The sequence below is a fragment of the Gavia stellata genome, chromosome 10, assembly GCF_030936135.1.
Source record: "Gavia stellata isolate bGavSte3 chromosome 10, bGavSte3.hap2, whole genome shotgun sequence".
NCBI lineage: Eukaryota > Metazoa > Chordata > Aves > Gaviiformes > Gaviidae > Gavia > Gavia stellata.
The window spans coordinates 16859634-16876942 of NC_082603.1; the positions used below are offsets into that span (position 1 = coordinate 16859634).

General features: G+C 39.5%; 1 protein-coding gene across 1 annotated transcript; it reads left to right on the forward strand.

Moving 5' to 3' along the window:
- The first annotated feature begins 11214 nt into the window (after positions 1-11214).
- F3 (coagulation factor III, tissue factor) lies at positions 11215-17017 on the forward strand. Its single transcript, XM_059822244.1, has 6 exons — positions 11215-11284; positions 12428-12542; positions 14623-14807; positions 15214-15395; positions 15539-15698; positions 16878-17017. The coding sequence occupies exons 1-6, from the start codon at positions 11215-11217 to the stop codon at positions 17015-17017; spliced, it is 852 nt and encodes a 283-aa protein (XP_059678227.1).
- Positions 17018-17309: the final 292 nt, after the last annotated feature.

The following is a 17309-nucleotide window of genomic DNA, read 5'->3' on the forward strand; positions in this document are numbered from 1 at the left end:
CCTTGTTCTATTTGCTTCCCTCTCTTTATGTCCTCTCCCCAAAATCCAAAGTGAAAAACAACTAACAATTGCATTGAATAGCAGAGGGAGAATATATTTGCCTTGCATACTCTTTGAACATTAGGCTTATTGCATATCTGAGAAGTTAGAAGAGCAGAATTACAAGTCAAGCAGTCCTGTTTTCAACCCTCTTCTCAAACAATGCCTCTGTATCTGCTGAAGTGCTGCTATTTTTTTAATGAACTGGATTTCATTACATAAGTATGAAATCCGATTTTAGTTTCATGAACACCCCGCAAAGACTTATGAATTCATAAACTCATTTCTTAAGTTGATAAGCATCATGTTTCCGAAATTCTTATGTCTCTGTCATGCATTTTGAATTCAATTGCACTTTTGTTTCATGAAAAGCACGTTAAATGATATTCAGGCAAATGTGAAGATAGAAAATGCTGAGTTTGATTTTATTTTTTTTAACCAGTTCTAGTAAATAACTTGCTATATAGTGATTTAGAAGTTATTTTGGAAATTAAGTACTGCATATTAACGTCAGTTGTAACTTAGAGGCCTTAGAAGAGTACTACAGTTTGTCATACTCGCTATAACTTCTGGGTTGTGGTGATGATTAGACCTTTCTTCTGAAGGGATGTCTTCTGTGCATCCTGTTCAGGAGAATCTGGTTCTTAATGAACACTTTGTTCAACTGTTTGCCTATAGGCAATACTCAAACTCTAATTCTTCTAGGACATGAATCGCAGATGTAGAAAATGGTTAAGGGCTGTTTCTTCATAGGGAGCGCCTGGAAAATCTGTGCTTTTCCCCTTCTGCATGCTCTTATTCCACATCACAGTATTTGTTATTGAAGTAGATTAAGCTGACTGGTGCAGGTGTACATTAAATTTCAAATAAGAGTGGTTATGTGGAAAGCTAGACTTCAGACAAGCATTACCTACACCTCAGCTGATTTCACTAGTGTCTTCTATCATTCACCAGCATCCAAGATGGACAACGGCTTACAAGGATTCTACAGATAACACTCCCCTGAGGTTATCACATTCTGTAGATGAAAAACAGTTTTTCTTCACAACTTTGTCCCTCACATCTTAATGGGAATTTTAGAGATATTTGTGCCAGTGTTAGAATAAGTCCCAAGATCCTGCTTTATAAACTTGGAAAAGTCTGAAAGCCTTTTTACAAGTCTTTGGGAGTCATTAGGCAACAATTCACATTATTTGATTGTGGTACTTACCTATTTAAGAACTGACAAGTCTTTGGTTCAAATGGCCCACAGGGAGAGATAAGCAAATGCCACAAACTAATGATTAGCCACAAAATTCAGGGCCTGTAGCATTTGAGGTAATTTTAGAATTCTTCTTACAAAGGAACCTTTATTGCAGAATTGCTTCTGTTTTAATGGTGCAATAGAAGCTATCTCATCTGTTTGTTTGCAGTTTATTGTGTCTTGTATGCTATGTTCTGCTAAAAAGAGAGGAGAAAAAGAATGAGTGAGAGGCATAGCAAGGAGGAGCCTGCAATAAAAGCAGAGAATGGGAGACTGCTGAGAAGATCAGGGAGCAAACATACAGCCAATTCTCCAAACTGAGTTTAAAAAATAGCTTTTTTCTAGGTACCTAAAGGGACTCTGTCAAGTTTATTGCAACCCAGGAAAGATTGTGGGGAAAAGTGCAAACCTAGAGGACAGGACTTTGTTTTGCAGGAAATAACAAGTAGAGAACTTCAATTTAACATGCACTTTAATTTCTCTTCTCTTGTTCTACATTATCCTATTTAAAGAGTGCATAGTTCTGATTCTTGTCTAAATGCAAGTTAGTTTTGAATTTATATAACCATTTAAAGTGCTAAAGTATGTAGCATTTGGAAAATACCTAGGCGATAGTAGTTCAAAGTTTCCACTAACCTGGGGACCTGCCACCAGCAGACATACTACTGGTTCACCAAAGCACTGAGGAGCCTAAGTTTGTAGCTGGAAGCTTACAGTGGGATGGTTTTGACTGTCTAGATGTTTTAGATAGGCAAGGATTATTTTCACTTTATATGAAAGGTACTTTTCCTCCTATACTAACAACTGTTGCATCAATCACATACCAACCACACTGTTTAAATCAGAAGTAACCAAATTAGGAGGTAGGGGAAGAGATACATAGTACAAGATGTTCCTGCTGGTATCAGCAGGAGTCAGTACAGCCCAGTGTTGTTTAGATGATGGAGATTGATACCAGGAAACAAAAACTGATCTGATATTATTTGGAAGTTATATATCATGGGAAAAGAACAATCATAACTGGACTCAAATAAAATCAGTTTTTCAAACTTAAAAACATAGGCTATCTCTAGGTGTTAATAGATCAGTCTGAAAGTACACATTATGAACAAAAGCATTTGAAATTCAGACGGTCAATGTTGTTAATTTTTAGTTTTTCTTTGTTCTCAGGAAAACTTTCAACCTAAGAACATATTTTCTCTATGTACTTTACATTCTGTTCAAATACACCCACAAAGCTCCAAACACAGCTAATCAAATAGCTACATGTCAAAGTTAACAGTTTGGAATGCCAGTATTTAGGCTTGACAAGAGGTGCTAACTTGACTCCTAATGCATTAAAAGACAAAATATAATGACACAGTTGTTTTAAAATCCTTGACGCTTTTCCGGGTTCAACATTCAGCACTTTTCTACAAACCACACAGCTTTTCTAGCTAAATACTGGTTACTGGAAGTTTCCCCTCACCCCTTCTTTGCTAACTCCTAAATCAATTCACACAGGTCAGTACAAGTGCACCCTGTTAGCCGTCTGATATGGTGAAAGAATGCATTTGGGTGGTGGCTGCTACAGGAGGATTGCTTCACACACAGCAATGTAATGCCTTAGTTCGTACCAGTTTATGCTGTAAACACCTCGTCCTTAAACTGGCTGAGTTAAAATTGTTTATGATGTTCAAATACAGAGAAGGAGTATGTCTGTAAAGACCAGTGTATAGATATTCAAGAAAACCACTTCAGAACTTCTCCTTAGATCAGATCTAAGATGTTTCTTTCCCTTTATGCTGGACACCTAAGAAGCTGATTAGCCACAGTGATGTCCCTCCCTTTGCATAATTTTTTTGGCAGGGCTAAAATTTTAAAATCTTTACACTGTCCTCTATCATTTGAGTTGACAAATAACCTGAAGCAGTGGAGAACATCTAACAAGCGATATGGTCTCTGCCAGTATTTTGTCGATACTAACTGACATCAGAGAACAGTAAGACTCAAATCCTTCTTTCACTCACAGCATCTGGAAGGTAAAATTCGCTCTTTCTTGTCATGATAATGAACACTGAGCTCAAACCAATGGTGCTGCATTAGCCATTTAAGTCTTTTAATATTTTTTTTGTTCCTTTAAAAGAAAATTTCAAGTCTGACACTGGGGGCACAAATGGACTAATTTCAGTAAATATTATGTCTGATTTACATTATTGTATCTTTTCTTTAAATAATGTCACTTTACAGTGACATATAATTATTCAGTAAATTGTGAGCAATTATGTAAAGTTAAATAGATAATACATGTAGTGTTTGGATAGTGTTCTTTCCATCGCGATTTTACTAAAGAATAAGGCTTTGGTTGTATTTTTCTGAACAGTACACTATTATTTATTTTCAAAACCCCTAAGCAAAAACCTTTCTCACATAGAGTAACTAATATTTTATGAAGAACAATTCTAGCTACCATTGGCATGCTTCATTTTCTGAGGAAAAGAGAAACACAAGGATATTAAATTCCGTTGATTATGATCATATATGTGTTCACTAAATTAATTGCAGTACAAACTTAGAAAGCTCAAAATAAAGACTGTACTGTGACTGATACATGACAGTCATTACAAATCGGCCATTTTCCATTATACAGAAAACCGTCAGAATTTTAAAGGCTGCCTCCAATCAAGGAGGCAATAAATGCTGAGTCTTGTAGGAACACATAAACTTCAGTGTGCAACACTACTTAACTAATGTTCTTCAGGAAGAAGAAAAATGCGGTACTGTGATGGAATAGAAAGATGACTGAAAGGACACAGCAATCTACCATTTGAAGCTGGAGAAGCAAAGCCATACCTACCTAATGTCATTGTCGGTGCACAGACTGTAATTCAAAGTACATGATAATGAAAAAGTTCTCTAAATACTCCAGTGCTAAATGGAAACTTTTTATTTATTTTTAAAAGTCAAACGTATGTTTGATAAGCTCATTGACTCTCCTTGGGTGTGATACACATAAGCAGATTTGGGAAGTGGAGAAATCATTTCAGAATGAAGTCTCCTGGGTTGTACAACAGATGAGCTACACTGGCGTAGCAGGCAAATTCTGCCTGATTACCAACTACCAAATTATTCTCCCATAGCTAAGCTGATCCGTTTCCCAATTATCTTTAGTCTACTCACCCCCAAGTCAGCAATAAAGGCAGGATCAACAAAGTAGTGTAATGTCAAAAAACAGAGATGCAGGATATTAAAGAAACTCTCAGTTTAATTTTGCTGGTTAGCTTTAGTACAGAATGGTTTTTATTGTATCAAATGACTCCAAAAGAAAAAGCTGTATTACAAGAGGATTAAACATTATAATAGCCAAGTCAAACAGAGTACGGTTTACCTTTTCCTCTCTCACAGTTCCAAAGAATGGGGTTAATGACAGCCTAGGAACTACATTTGTTCAAATTGAAGCTTTGTTTATTTTACCCATTTAATTGCCTAACCTTCAAGGCATGCTTACACCAAATACTTTTAAAGAATGCTGAACTTGGCTACCACTACCTTCACTGAGAAGTTATATATGCTACATCTAATATTAAAAAGTCAGCATTTTTTAACGATTGGTGAGGAAGGGAAATCATTTTTACTAACAGTTATAAATAAAAATAACTGCCTAGTAAAATTAATTTATTTGAGTTACTTAATTAAAAAGTCATGAGCTGAGACTGGATTCAGTATGGAAAAAGATGCTACCATTAATGTACATGCCTCCTTTTAAACAGGTTTTATTGTCACTTAATACTTACATTGCTTTTTTTTTTTTTTTCCCTTCTTCCCAGTTTGGCCACTTCCTCACAAACTCAGGCACAGGAAGAAAACCTAAGTAAAAAAAGTCTGGTAGTTGCACTTGTGTCTAGCATCATTTGTGAAAAATAAATCTTATGAGAGAGATGCATATGAACTGCAAGATTAATTTATATAATCAAGATATTCTGGGGTAAAGGAGTTATTCGAAGAGGCTACTTCACAGTTGTGGTGGAACACCTGGAATAAAGGGAAGACAGACAGCATCACAGTGTCAAACAATAGATTCAACCTCATAACAGTTTGGTTTGGCTAGCCAAAAGCATCTAAGCACAGAATGAATCTATTTTAGTGTCTCTGTCTCCATAGTTTCCATTGTGCTTCAATTACATTTATTACTACTTAGAATTACTTGCCCTCTAGCAGGAGAGCATCACTGGTAAATAAACACAGCTGTGTACAGCACTGCAGCAGTACCTTACCACTCCTGACAACACATCTGTGGTATTGCTACAGCCGCTCACCTTCTGAAAAATCTTCCATGTGTCAAATTAAGCAAAGAATAGTTTAAATTTTCATTTACACAGCCTTATTTACCCCAAGGCATCCCTGAAGACAACAGAAGTTAAATGTACCTTTAATGTCAAATTCCTTTTTAAGAAGTTATACTGCAAAATAGTATTTTGAAAAGGATAATAAATTCATCACACATCATTCTTTGAGTAAGAAATAGGAAAGCAGCCAGTAATTTGGAGTTAACACCAAAGCAATGTCAACATGAATTTTCAGTGTGGGAAAGGCTCAAAGCCTACCTCCCTGGGACCCCTCCTCTGCCTTCCAAGCAGGCATAGTTTCCACACTGGATCCCAGAGCCAATCCAGATCCAAAAACTCCCACAAGATTTGTTCTTTCACTAGAATCTGGTTTTAAAGCAAGTGAGGGGATGTGCGTATGACTAATGTGGTAACAAAACAAATTTTGAAAGCAGAGTATCAGGCAATGATACAAAGATTTGCTTCACGATTTCTAATAACAATAAGAAACTCATATTGTACATGTGATTCCCCTGTAAGACATATATTTTGCTCATTTCAATTTTTATATCAGTTTTGCTTATTCATTGTTTTTTTCAACAAGTGAAAGGAAGTCCCATTAATGTCAGACCTGGATTTAAATTTTAAACTAGTTTTATCCCAGTGCAACTTTGTTATTTTCAGTTAAGCTACATGTGATTTTATACCACACTGGGATTCTCATTGGTGTGGAGACTTCAGGAATAAACTCAACTACTTTTAGGTATAAAAGTTGATTCTTCACTCCATTACAGTGATTTAATGACATTGCTTACCACAAGTGTCAGTCAAATTACACTAATTCAGTTTCTGTGCATCAAAAAGGGGACTTGGTAATCAATTTTACAACATTATACTAACCTTCTTAATTACAAATACTGTTATACAATTTTTGTCAATATAGCCATTTTTATATAAACTCTGTTTGTAGTCTCTTTACTTTTTCTGACTTGATATTCATTGGTGTAATCACTATTTGCAATTCACATTACAATTAGGGAAGATTTAGCAGCTATAAAAATAGGCCAGCAATAATCAGAGTGCACTGCAGAATTTCTCAGTGACCAGAGTAACTTTTGACCAGTGTGTGTTATCTAATGAACTCTCACACTAGTTCTCACATCCACCCTCCATATCTTGGTGCAGAAGAACATTAGTACAAATGAGTTACTCAGCTTTTCAAGATTTATGAAATATCTACATACTGAATTTAATTTTCTGTAATTTTCCTTTATCTTCACTAGAAGTGTTCCATAGATAGAAATTTTTCTTTGCTTAAAAAAAAAGAAAGCATAATCCTGTGATTATGACACAAGAACAGAAATTAGTATAAAATCAAGACATTGTACGTTCCTGACTTCAGCATAGACTTTTGGCATATCCATAGAAGAGCTGGGTGAATATGATTTCCTCCCTATGTACAAAAAGGGAGCAATACAACCCACAGGATGTATATAATCTAAATTCACTGATGATTTTAAGGCATTTACGGGCACAGGCAGAAAGTGTTGATGTAAATTTGCTCTCATTTCAAGACTTTTCCTTTTAGAAAGCTGGTTGGAACTGAAAAAGATTGAAAGAACAAAGACCTATGCCAGGTACACACAGCATATGTTAGTGAATTTCACAGCCTATTTACTAGCACTACATGCAGATATATTATACCTAACAAAACTGTTTCACTTACCAAATATATTAATTATAGTACTGCTAAAACACAATGTTTAAAAGGCAGTGGTGTTTGTAAGTCTGTGTGTGCATTTATAACACAGTATTTGATACAGCAGCTCTGAAAGATAAATGCTAAGGTAATTATAGAACCAGCTACCAAGTCAGAGATTGCTCCCTAAACTTCTTATAGAAGCAGGTACCAAGGCAGAGATTGCTCCCTAAACTTCCATTTTATCTAATTAAATATAATTAATTGTATAAGTAAAATAATTACCCAATCATAGTGTTCACTGAGACAAATCAAACAAAGATCGGAAAAGCCAAGTGAAAGGAGAAATATCAGGAGCAACATCATTTTGGAAAAAGCTCCCAGGGATTTCAAATCTTACTCACACAAGTAAATTTTACACTATTGGGTATGACAATATTGCTGACTTTTATGTTAGCGTGGAATGATGAATGTTTTATAGCACTACAAAATTTCAAAACGTTAGTAAGTGTTACAAAATTTTACCTACAATCTTGCAAAACTATCAGTGTAAGGAAACTGATCTGTTACTGATGTCACCCGAGGCATTCCACTTCAATGTCAACAATTATATATGATAGTACAGAAAACACGATGTTGAAATTGCTTTGCTAATCAAGAAATTATTTTGTAGCTCTCTCTAAGCTAACCAGATCTGGTTTAGAGATCTGGCAGATTATATGACAAAAATGAATACATGCATCTCTTTCGAAATAAGTGGAGCTTCACAAATTTAGTTTCACTTTTCTCCTCACTTTTCCCCTCACTTTTCCCATAATCAATGTGTGGATTGGTTCCACGGTATACATATCAAGGAATGAAAATCTGTAGAATCTGTTCATAGTCTGGCAAACCTTCCCAATGGTGAATAACCTTGATTCCACTAAATTCACCAGAGTGAAGAAGTCACAGCGTGGAAGAGGTCGTCTCCTAATCTACAGCATGCAGCCAGGCTTGTGCTCTTGCATATCTCCCACATATTCTAAAAAGTCACAGTAAAATCCTGGCCTCCATCAATAGAAATGTCCCATTTTTTTCAATATTTAAAAAGATCAATCTGACTTGCTTTAGATGCCTATACTAGGAAAATATGGATTTCACCTTAGGAATGAAATTTTTCTCTGCTGACTAAAATAAGCAGAGGATGACTAAATTGGTTAGACACATGTACAGAGCCAATGCTTACATTTTGACATTCCACTATGGGAGCCAAATTCTAAATTTCTAGACAAATTGCCAGAGCTCTAAGTCAGCGTAATGCTTGCCTGCACGTAGCAACATGTATTTGAAATAGGGGGAAAATTTTCTGTCTTAAATGAGCTGTTGAAATACCACTGAAGTGGGCAGGAAATGTGATCAGAATGTCACAATTAAGTCACTAGCTACTGAGCAGACTTCCAGCTCAGAGGCATCAGTGCATGTCAGGTAGCGCGGGGTTCCTCTCCTCTCCCACATTGGTTGGTGCCTGGGGTCAGGCAGTGCTGAGCAGTTCTCGTTCTTCAGTCAAATCTGCACAGAGACTTTGTGCAGAAAGAGGAGAAGGAAGAGCAGAGGTGGCAGCAGCAGCAGGTCCTCACCTGAGTGCTTCTCCCTTGTCCATCACGCCCCTCCCCTGCCAACCTAATCTAGCTACACCGTCCCCTTGGCACACTGTCTTTCCCCCCAGCTTTCAAATTTTCCCTTTCAAAGTTTCCCCTAAACTTCCTTCCCTCAGAATGGCTAGCTTGGTGAAGTTACCCTACTTCCTCTAACCACACAATGCCCCCAAGTCCTACTAGAATGCTTGCTCCATGCACATCCCTTCGCTCAGGCTCTGCTTCCCACCACTCTGGTAAACTGGTGGCCTCCTTTCCTCATGACACAGCATGGAGCAGGATATCTAAATGCCTAGCGTTAGTGAACACTGGAATATCTTGCTGGAAATAGGAATAAGGTAACACTGGTCAAGCTGCTTAGTCTGGACAGGGTCTGGAGGGTTCCCCACCTATCTCAAGTGCGGGAGGTCATGACAGAAGAGGTGGGAGTGAGAAGGATGGGCAGGAGAAAGCGATACTGAGATCATCTCCATAAAAACTGGAAACCACTGCTGACTCACTTTCCACCTTTTGTGACTGAACTATAAGGAAATTAACTGGACTTAGAGCCTAAAGGTGATTTCAAGTTTTATATAAGCACCTCTTTTCTTTAAACAAGTGAGTACTGTTTCTCTTTGTAAAGTCCTCTGGAAATCAACTGTAATCTTATAAGGTCACAATCTTGAAAATCTAGTCACACAAGATTTGTATTCTACTCAAAGTTAAAAGCATGCGAGCTTTTTGGCTGATGTAATGCTGACATACAGCTGCATAGAGACAGTGCTGAAATTTGATCAAAAACAAGGCAGGAAAATTAGAAGGTGTATGGCTGGATTTTAATGAAAGTATGCTGATAATTTAAAAATCCAGGGTTTAGGTGCACCTTGGAACACACTATATGAATTCTGATGCAGGCTCTGGTTGAAATAGATATTGTAGTTTCGTCCATATGCATTTATTCTGCATTATGAAACAGAAATGATTGCTTGCATCTAAGTATGTGTCAATCATGAAAATTAAAGGTGATTAAATATTAAACTTCCCTGTTAGTCTTCTCCTCCTACCTATATTTTCCAGGTATAAAACATTGCACAAATCAGTATCAAAATAAAAAGAAAAGTCAGCTTATTGCTGTAAAATGTATCTATCCCCCATAATTACATAATAGGTTCTACTATATAATCTGTTTCACACCTTCCCCACAGAAGAATCACGAGCTCAGTGTGAACACAGCTCCCTCTGGAGCTTGAGTGTTAGACGAAAGCACAGCACACAAACCTCCAGCTCCAAAAAGCTTGGTTTAAGTGCTTAGAAAGGCGGCACCGTGAGAAAGAGCAATACATACACCAGAGAGGCCAGGGAGCCTGTCGCAAAGGCTGCAGGCTGAGATTCAGAAAACCTTCTGACAGAAACATATTCTCAGTTGCCTGAGAAAATGGCATACCTTTTCCAATGTAAGCTTGTAGGAAAAGGATTAACAGGTCCCTGGTTTATGGGAGAGGTGAGGTACAAATCACTGAACACTTGAACTTTATTTGCTGTCCAGCGTGATGGGTGAACCTTGACAGGGTTCATGTATACATGTGCTCGGAACGAGAGAATAGAGGATGTGAGCTAGCTGAACAGTTGTGTCAAACTTTTTGTGTGATGAGGCAAGAACTGACATATTTAGGCCTTCAGAACTTACAGGATCTAAGTTAATTAACCCAACATGACTTCCGCAAGATCAGCTGCCCTCCAGAGCAGTCATTTCCGAGCCGGGGTGGTGCTAGCCCCCTCGCCCTTGACAGCCGGCAAAGGTTTGCAGTGGTTGAAGCTGGTTGTCAAGTGTTGCCCAGTTTCCCCAGTATTCCATCCCACGGCCAGGAAGCGAGGGGTGGTACAAGTGTACGGGGACACCGGGAAGGTGGGGAGACACGGACTGCGGGCATGTCCGGGTGTGTTTGCACGTCCAGGTGGGCCTGCGCCCGGGGACACGCTGAGGGGGCTGGAGCCGCCCGGGGGACATGCCGCCCCTTCCCTCAGTGCCCCTCTCCTTCCAGTAATGCCAGTTTCCTAGAAGATCCCCTCCTCCGCTTGCTCAACCAGGCGATGCCTAAGCGCTTCCGCCAGCCCCGCTCCCGTTCCCCATGACCCCGTCCGGGCTGGCCACCCAGCCTCCGCCGCTCCCACTGCCTTTCTCGCCGGGCTGTCCCGCGGGCGCGACGCTCTCAGTCCCCGCCTCTCCTCCCACAGATATAAGCCGGTGCCTCGCGCCCCGTCGGCAGCTCACTGTGCTCAGCCTCGCTGGGACCCCGCCGGTTCGCTCCCCCGAGGATGCCGCGCGCCGTCGCCGGAGGACGGGCTCTGCTGCTGAGCGCTCTGTTGTGGCGCCTGGCCGCCGCCGGTGGGTAACGGCGGGCGGGGCAGGCCGGGGGGGCGCCGCTGGCCCGGGCGGAGGGGACAGCGGGCGGGGCTCGGTCCCCTCACAGAGGGTCGCCGGACCCCAAGGAGAACCGCCACGCGCCGGCGGCTGTGGCGGCGGCAGCGGCTGTCTCGCGCGGGGCCGTTGGGGAGGCGGGCAGCGGCTGTCGCGCGGGGCCGTTGAGGGGAGAGCGGCACGCGCCCGCGGGCGGTGGCGAGCGCCGGCCCCGACCCGACTGTGCTTCAGCACCCGGGCGGCGGACGCGCGGCTGGCCGAGGGCTGGTGTCTTCTGGGGGGGATCCTCGATGGACGTAGCCGAGTCGGTGCTGGGGAGCGGGGGGAGGCTCAGGGGTCGCAGCCGCGCACAGCTGCTGACCCACTGTCACAAGGAGTGATCTGCAGGATTGCCTTCCCTTGCCCCCCGTTCCAAGCTTGTCGGAGGGGCAGAGAAAGCGATACTTAGGAAATCATTAGGATATTGCTCAGTGAAACGCTTGATTTCCAGAGGTTACAGAGGTTGTGCGGGGTTTTCCGCTCTGGCTTCCTCCCGGCAGCTGTGGGGACTGCCGGGGCAGCGGGTTCGCGGGTCACCACGGCCTTCCTTCCGCTTGTGCGCGGGCCACAAGTTCATCCGGCAGTAGCCCCTCTCAGATGTAAGCACGTAGGGCAACCACTGATTTTTAAAGACTTTACCTTCCCAAAATAAATCAATGGGGCAACTGGGAGCTAATGCCTTCTGCAGCAGGTACAGCCGGGGATGATTTGGAACTACACCGCCTTTATCTGGAGCTTGGACATTCTCATGAGTATCTTCAAGCTTTTGTAGCTTCTTCAGAGGTCTTGGATCAAAAAGGAAGCATTAGACAGAACTCCAAAAAAGTTACCAACCTAGGTGTTATAAGCGGGAAAATAATTTTCTTGTTGTGTTTCTCGCTCCTGCCAGGACACATTCCTTTAGTAAGATGAGCATGAGTCCCAAGGGCGGGACCGAGCCTTTTCCCCCAGAAAAACTTTTCCAAGTAGCAATTAACAGCAACTGCTTCATTTAACTGAACAGTAACTGCAGGGAGCCGGGAATTACATATAATATGACTGATGGCACCCTTCTCTTTTCTGTATTTAAAGGCAATCCAGAACTACCAACAGCAGTTAATATAACTTGGTCTTCAATCAATTTTAAAACTATACTGCAGTGGCAACCAAAACCATCAGGTTACCTCTATACAGTAGAAATACACGGGTAAGTAGATAACACCAAGGTGTGCCCATCAATGGCAATTGAAGAAGATGCAAATAGAGTGTGTTTGAATATTTCTGAGACTGAATGTAACACGAAAAGAGCCCATACATGAGGATTCAGGAAAATTGCCAACCCAGCTGTTAATACTTCTTCATTTCCAACTATAAGAATATCTGATTCAGGCTTCTGGGTTTGCCCACTTCAGAAACAGAGAGTTGAGCTTTAGATCAGTATTTCAGTTCCGGGGTTCGGTGCAGGCCAGCTGCACTGGAGATCTAGGCCAAGATACTTTGAAGAAGTTGATACTCGATCTGACATACCATGTATTAGATAGAACTTCACCTTTTTATGTCTTTCAAGGTGTCTGGACTGAGTCTTTCATCTTTAGTCTTGGGAGGTATCTGATAAATATGAGTCTGCATTTTATTCTAATCAGTGAATCATAGTAAATGAATAATTTGTCTTGCTGGGTAATACTAAAAATTACCTTTGTTTGTCTACCTCTGTCGAGACTTCCTCTGTCATCATGTTTTATGTAAGCTATGAAACATTGTAGACATAAAAAGTAGCCAGCTTATGTGAAGTGTCTAACACCTCTTCCAGTACTGCACAGAAACTTCCATGAAGTTCAGTAATAAATCTGTGCTGTTCTTAGCTCCCATATTAATTCATAGACCATTATTAAACATGCCCCAGAGGGAAACTGCCTCATCAACTCTCCTACATATTAATGAAAATATGGTACTGTAGTCTTTTCTGTCTGTAAAAGTGGCATAGAAATGAGAGCTCTTTCATGACTAATGGATGAAATAACAATGCAATGGCCTAATGTGCTCTTTTATTCTTTAAGGGCTTGATTGAATTAATAGACTTAAAAGCACACATTAGCAGAATGAATTTTATGAAATTTATGAATCTGGAGTTTCTTTCCAGCCATTTGTGCTTGCAAAAAATTGAAGTCTGTTTGCCCAAGATTCAGTACAGAATCAGGTATAGTTCTGATACAAAGACACTTCTTTAGACAAGTTGCTCTTATGGATGAAGTGTGCTTAAATGTTTGCTTTCTCATCTATGTACATGTGTCTGATCACAAAGATCAAATCTCCCCTGTCCCTTTTCAAGGCATCTTTCAGACACTAACGCTAACTGATCTGTGACATCATAAGAAATCTGGTGAAGTGAGAAGGGAGTTCAGGAGACTTTTAAATAAAACTTGACCTACTTGGAGGAAAAGTCATTTGTTAATTTCCAAACAGTCAGCACTCTTGCTCTTTCAGCTGAGATCACACAATTTTTCTTTTCCTTAGCTCACCAGCAAAAGCAGGGAAAAGAATTGAAGCAGTAATATCTAATCTGTTTTTCCATTCCTTCTTATTAGGAAGTAAAATGGGGAATTAACAATTTTCCCTGGTTTCATTATTATTTCTCAAGTAAATGGCCCTGCTTTCTATCATTTAAAATCAAGAGAAGTGCATGGGTCATGTTTTTTGTCAATATTTTTCTATTGTAAATCTGCAATGGAAATTGCTGCTACTGTTTGGTTCTTAGCGACTTTTGCACCTGCATAGATGCAAAAACAAGTGACATATATGAGGAGACATTGTTGTCACATTAAGCAATTAATATTGGTGTCAACAGAGCTTCCTAGGACAACTGTTTCTTAAGGCAATAGTTTTCAGATGCATCAGGGATAACACTTTAAAAGGGATTTATGCATCTTACATGTTTTTAAATAAGTCAACTGCAGAAAAACCCCAAATCAGAAATACTTATGTTTCTATTCAGTTCATATAACAGATTGAATTTTTAATTCATATACATATCCAATAACATATTTCTATAATTAATATGGATCATATTTGGTTTACTTGATTATACTTTGAATTGTGAAATATAGCTGTACAGGTTAGTGGGTTTTGAGGCTTTTTTCTTCTCCTTTTCTTCTCCTAGTACACCTGCAAGACTGTTCCACTGGGTGAAGGAAATTATACAGTTTGAGGGGAAAAAATGTTTTTTAACGTATCTAAATATGTAAAAGTCTGGTTGAAAAGTGTTGACGCTTCTTTCTTGCTCTTTTCAGGCAGACATCTGACACCAAAAAAAAATGCGTATTGACAGCAGAAACAGAGTGTGATGTTACTGATGTGCTCAGGAATGTAGAAGAGACCTATACGGCACACATACTGTCTGTAATGTCCTCGGGGATGGATAACTTTGAAGAACCACCTTTTGCAGTATCTGAAAAATTCACACCTTATAGTCAGAGTAAGTAGGATTGCCGATTAGATCTTGTCATAAACTTTCTTTCAGGACTACTTCCATTGACTTAAACAAGGTTTAGATTGGGCCTAAGGGTTTTTCCTATAAATTCTTACAGTAGCCATACTGATATCTGAGAAGAGGACATTCAGGCATAAAGCTTTGCCTGTTGTAGGGGAGTGTGTAAGATTTTAGTTACCATTTGTTTCTCACTGCAGTGAGTAGACCATTTTATTAACATTGTGTACTAGGTGAAGGTATTTGTTAATAGTTCAGGATTTCACTGTGTTACTTTGGCTCTGTAAACTTATAACAGATTTGAGGAGGGAAGGGAGTGGAGGGAGGTAGAAAAAAGAGCACGTTGTGTAGAAAAGATGATGTAAATTTTTTAATTCTAAAAATGCTTTTTTAGCTGTTCTTGGAAAACCGGAGATACAGAGTTACATACAAAAAGGTTCCAAACTGGATGTCGTGTTCCAAGATCCACTTACACCATATACATTTCCTAATGGAAGCTTTCAAAGTATTCGAGATATTTTCCAACATGACCTGGAATACAAACTCTATTACTGGAAAGATCAAAGTTCTGGAAAGGTAAGGTCTGACTCTACTTTTTACATAGTCTGTAGCTATTATAGCTATACAATTATATTATTATACCACACAATATATTATTATATATTACAGCTACACAATTTCTGTGCTACCTTTCTTGAAATTTTTTTTTTCCTTTACAGAAAGATGCAACAACAAAAAGCCATAAATTTGAAGTAAGTGTTGACAGCACAAAGAACTATTGCTTCTACATACAGGGAATCATTCCCTCCCGCAGAGAAAACCGTAATGGTCAAGAAAGCATGGTGCTTTGTACCAGTGTAGGAAGAAGTATCTTAGATGGTAGGTATCTGGTGAATTTTGTCATACAGTCTTTAGTATTCTAACAAAAAGACACTTCAATCCTAAGTATATTTTTACACCTCTTTAAATTGTGATGCCTCTTACAGAATAAACTATTTACTGTGTAAGTGAGAGGACACAGACTGAACATGGAAACTCATGGGAAGAACTCACATTAAGTAGGAGTCAACCATCTTCAGCTAGTTGGAGTTGGTTTTAGGGTTTTGCTAAACTGTTTTGATCAGTTTTAAATTGTCTGAGTTGATGACTGGTCACTGAGGTTTCAGATCTCATCGCTAGCCTTCAGCTTTTTTTTTTTGTTTTGTGATTGTTTCAGATCCTTCCAATAACAGGTCCCATAGTAAGTGCTTGAAGGATTAGCTCTAAAACACAGGAGTGCTGGAAACCTACATATCCCTTGACTTGTAGTTTGAACTGAACTTTAGTTATTATCTCAAAAGCAGATGATGAGACTAAGATCTTCTTTACTGTTACATTACAAGGTCAGAGGTTGGCAGATTGACTTCTTTACTGGTAAATAAGTTAGTGAGTGGTGAATCACCCAGTCTAATTCCAGACAAACAATCTGGATAACACTTTCGTCAATATAAAGTCATCAGTATTTATTAAATAATATCACATTTCTGTACTGTACCTTTCTTCTCCACCAGATAAGAATATTTGCACTCTAAGTAGAAAAGCTCTTCTAAAATTGGCAAATTAACTCTCTCAAATTAACTTTCTTACCTAGATATATATTTCTGTTTATCACAATAGTCGAATTCTAGTAAATTACAACTTGAATAGAAATCTATCCTGTTGGTGTTTTCTAGCTTCTAACCTAGAATAAACTTCCACTTGGACTTAGTTTCACAGAAATAATGCAGGGGTAGGGGGAATGCTTTGACTTATTCTTGTGGTGGTAGCATGGTATTTTAGTGCACTAACTAAACTAAATTAAAACCTGGCGTGAACCAGGTGAAATAAAGCTTTACCTCAGTTCAACAAATTCACATTAAAATGAATTCAGTTCACACTGAGGTGGACACTTCACTTCTGTGATACTATAAAATACAGAAAGTATTTTTTAGTTCAGTGAGGTGGGTTTTAGGAGTTTGTAGCACTGTGATATTATGGCTTCTGATAACTGAATCTTGGATTTTTTTTCCTCCCCTACAGAATACGGAGCAGAAGTCTTTATCATCATAGCAGTGATAGCAATTGCAGTCATCACTCTTGCCATTGTCCTGTCGGTGATCCTGTGTAAACGCAAGAAAGCAAAAGCTGCAAGAGAAAAGGAACCACTTAATGGTGTCTAAGGAAAATTGTTGTGGACACTAGTGGCAGTTCCAAAGCAAAAAAACCAACCAACCAAACAAACAAACAAACCTACAAACCCCATAAATTGGGTAACTGGGTGGAGCCTTTTAGCCTGTCTGATACAGGAATTTTGAAGCCCAGACTTTATGTGGATTCAAAAATCCATTAGACAGTCACAGATGAAAAATCCAGGTATCAGGAAGCCCCTGTGTCACTAGTAGCCAGAGGCTGGAAGAGTATTCTATTACAATATCCTAACCCAGCTCATATACTCTTCCCAAGCTCTTTCTA

What these genes read in the sequence shown, in the direction of transcription:
- F3 (XM_059822244.1), top strand. Translation starts at nt 11,215, where the DNA reads ATGCCGCGCGCCGTCGCCGGAGGACGGGCTCTGCTGCTGAGCGCTCTG. An exon ending in GTGGCGCCTGGCCGCCGCCG is followed by an intron (nt 11,285 to 12,427) that starts GTGGGTAACGGC and finishes CTGTATTTAAAG; the next exon opens with GCAATCCAGAACTACCAACA. An exon ending in ATTCACACCTTATAGTCAGA is followed by an intron (nt 14,808 to 15,213) that starts GTAAGTAGGATT and finishes ATGCTTTTTTAG; the next exon opens with CTGTTCTTGGAAAACCGGAG.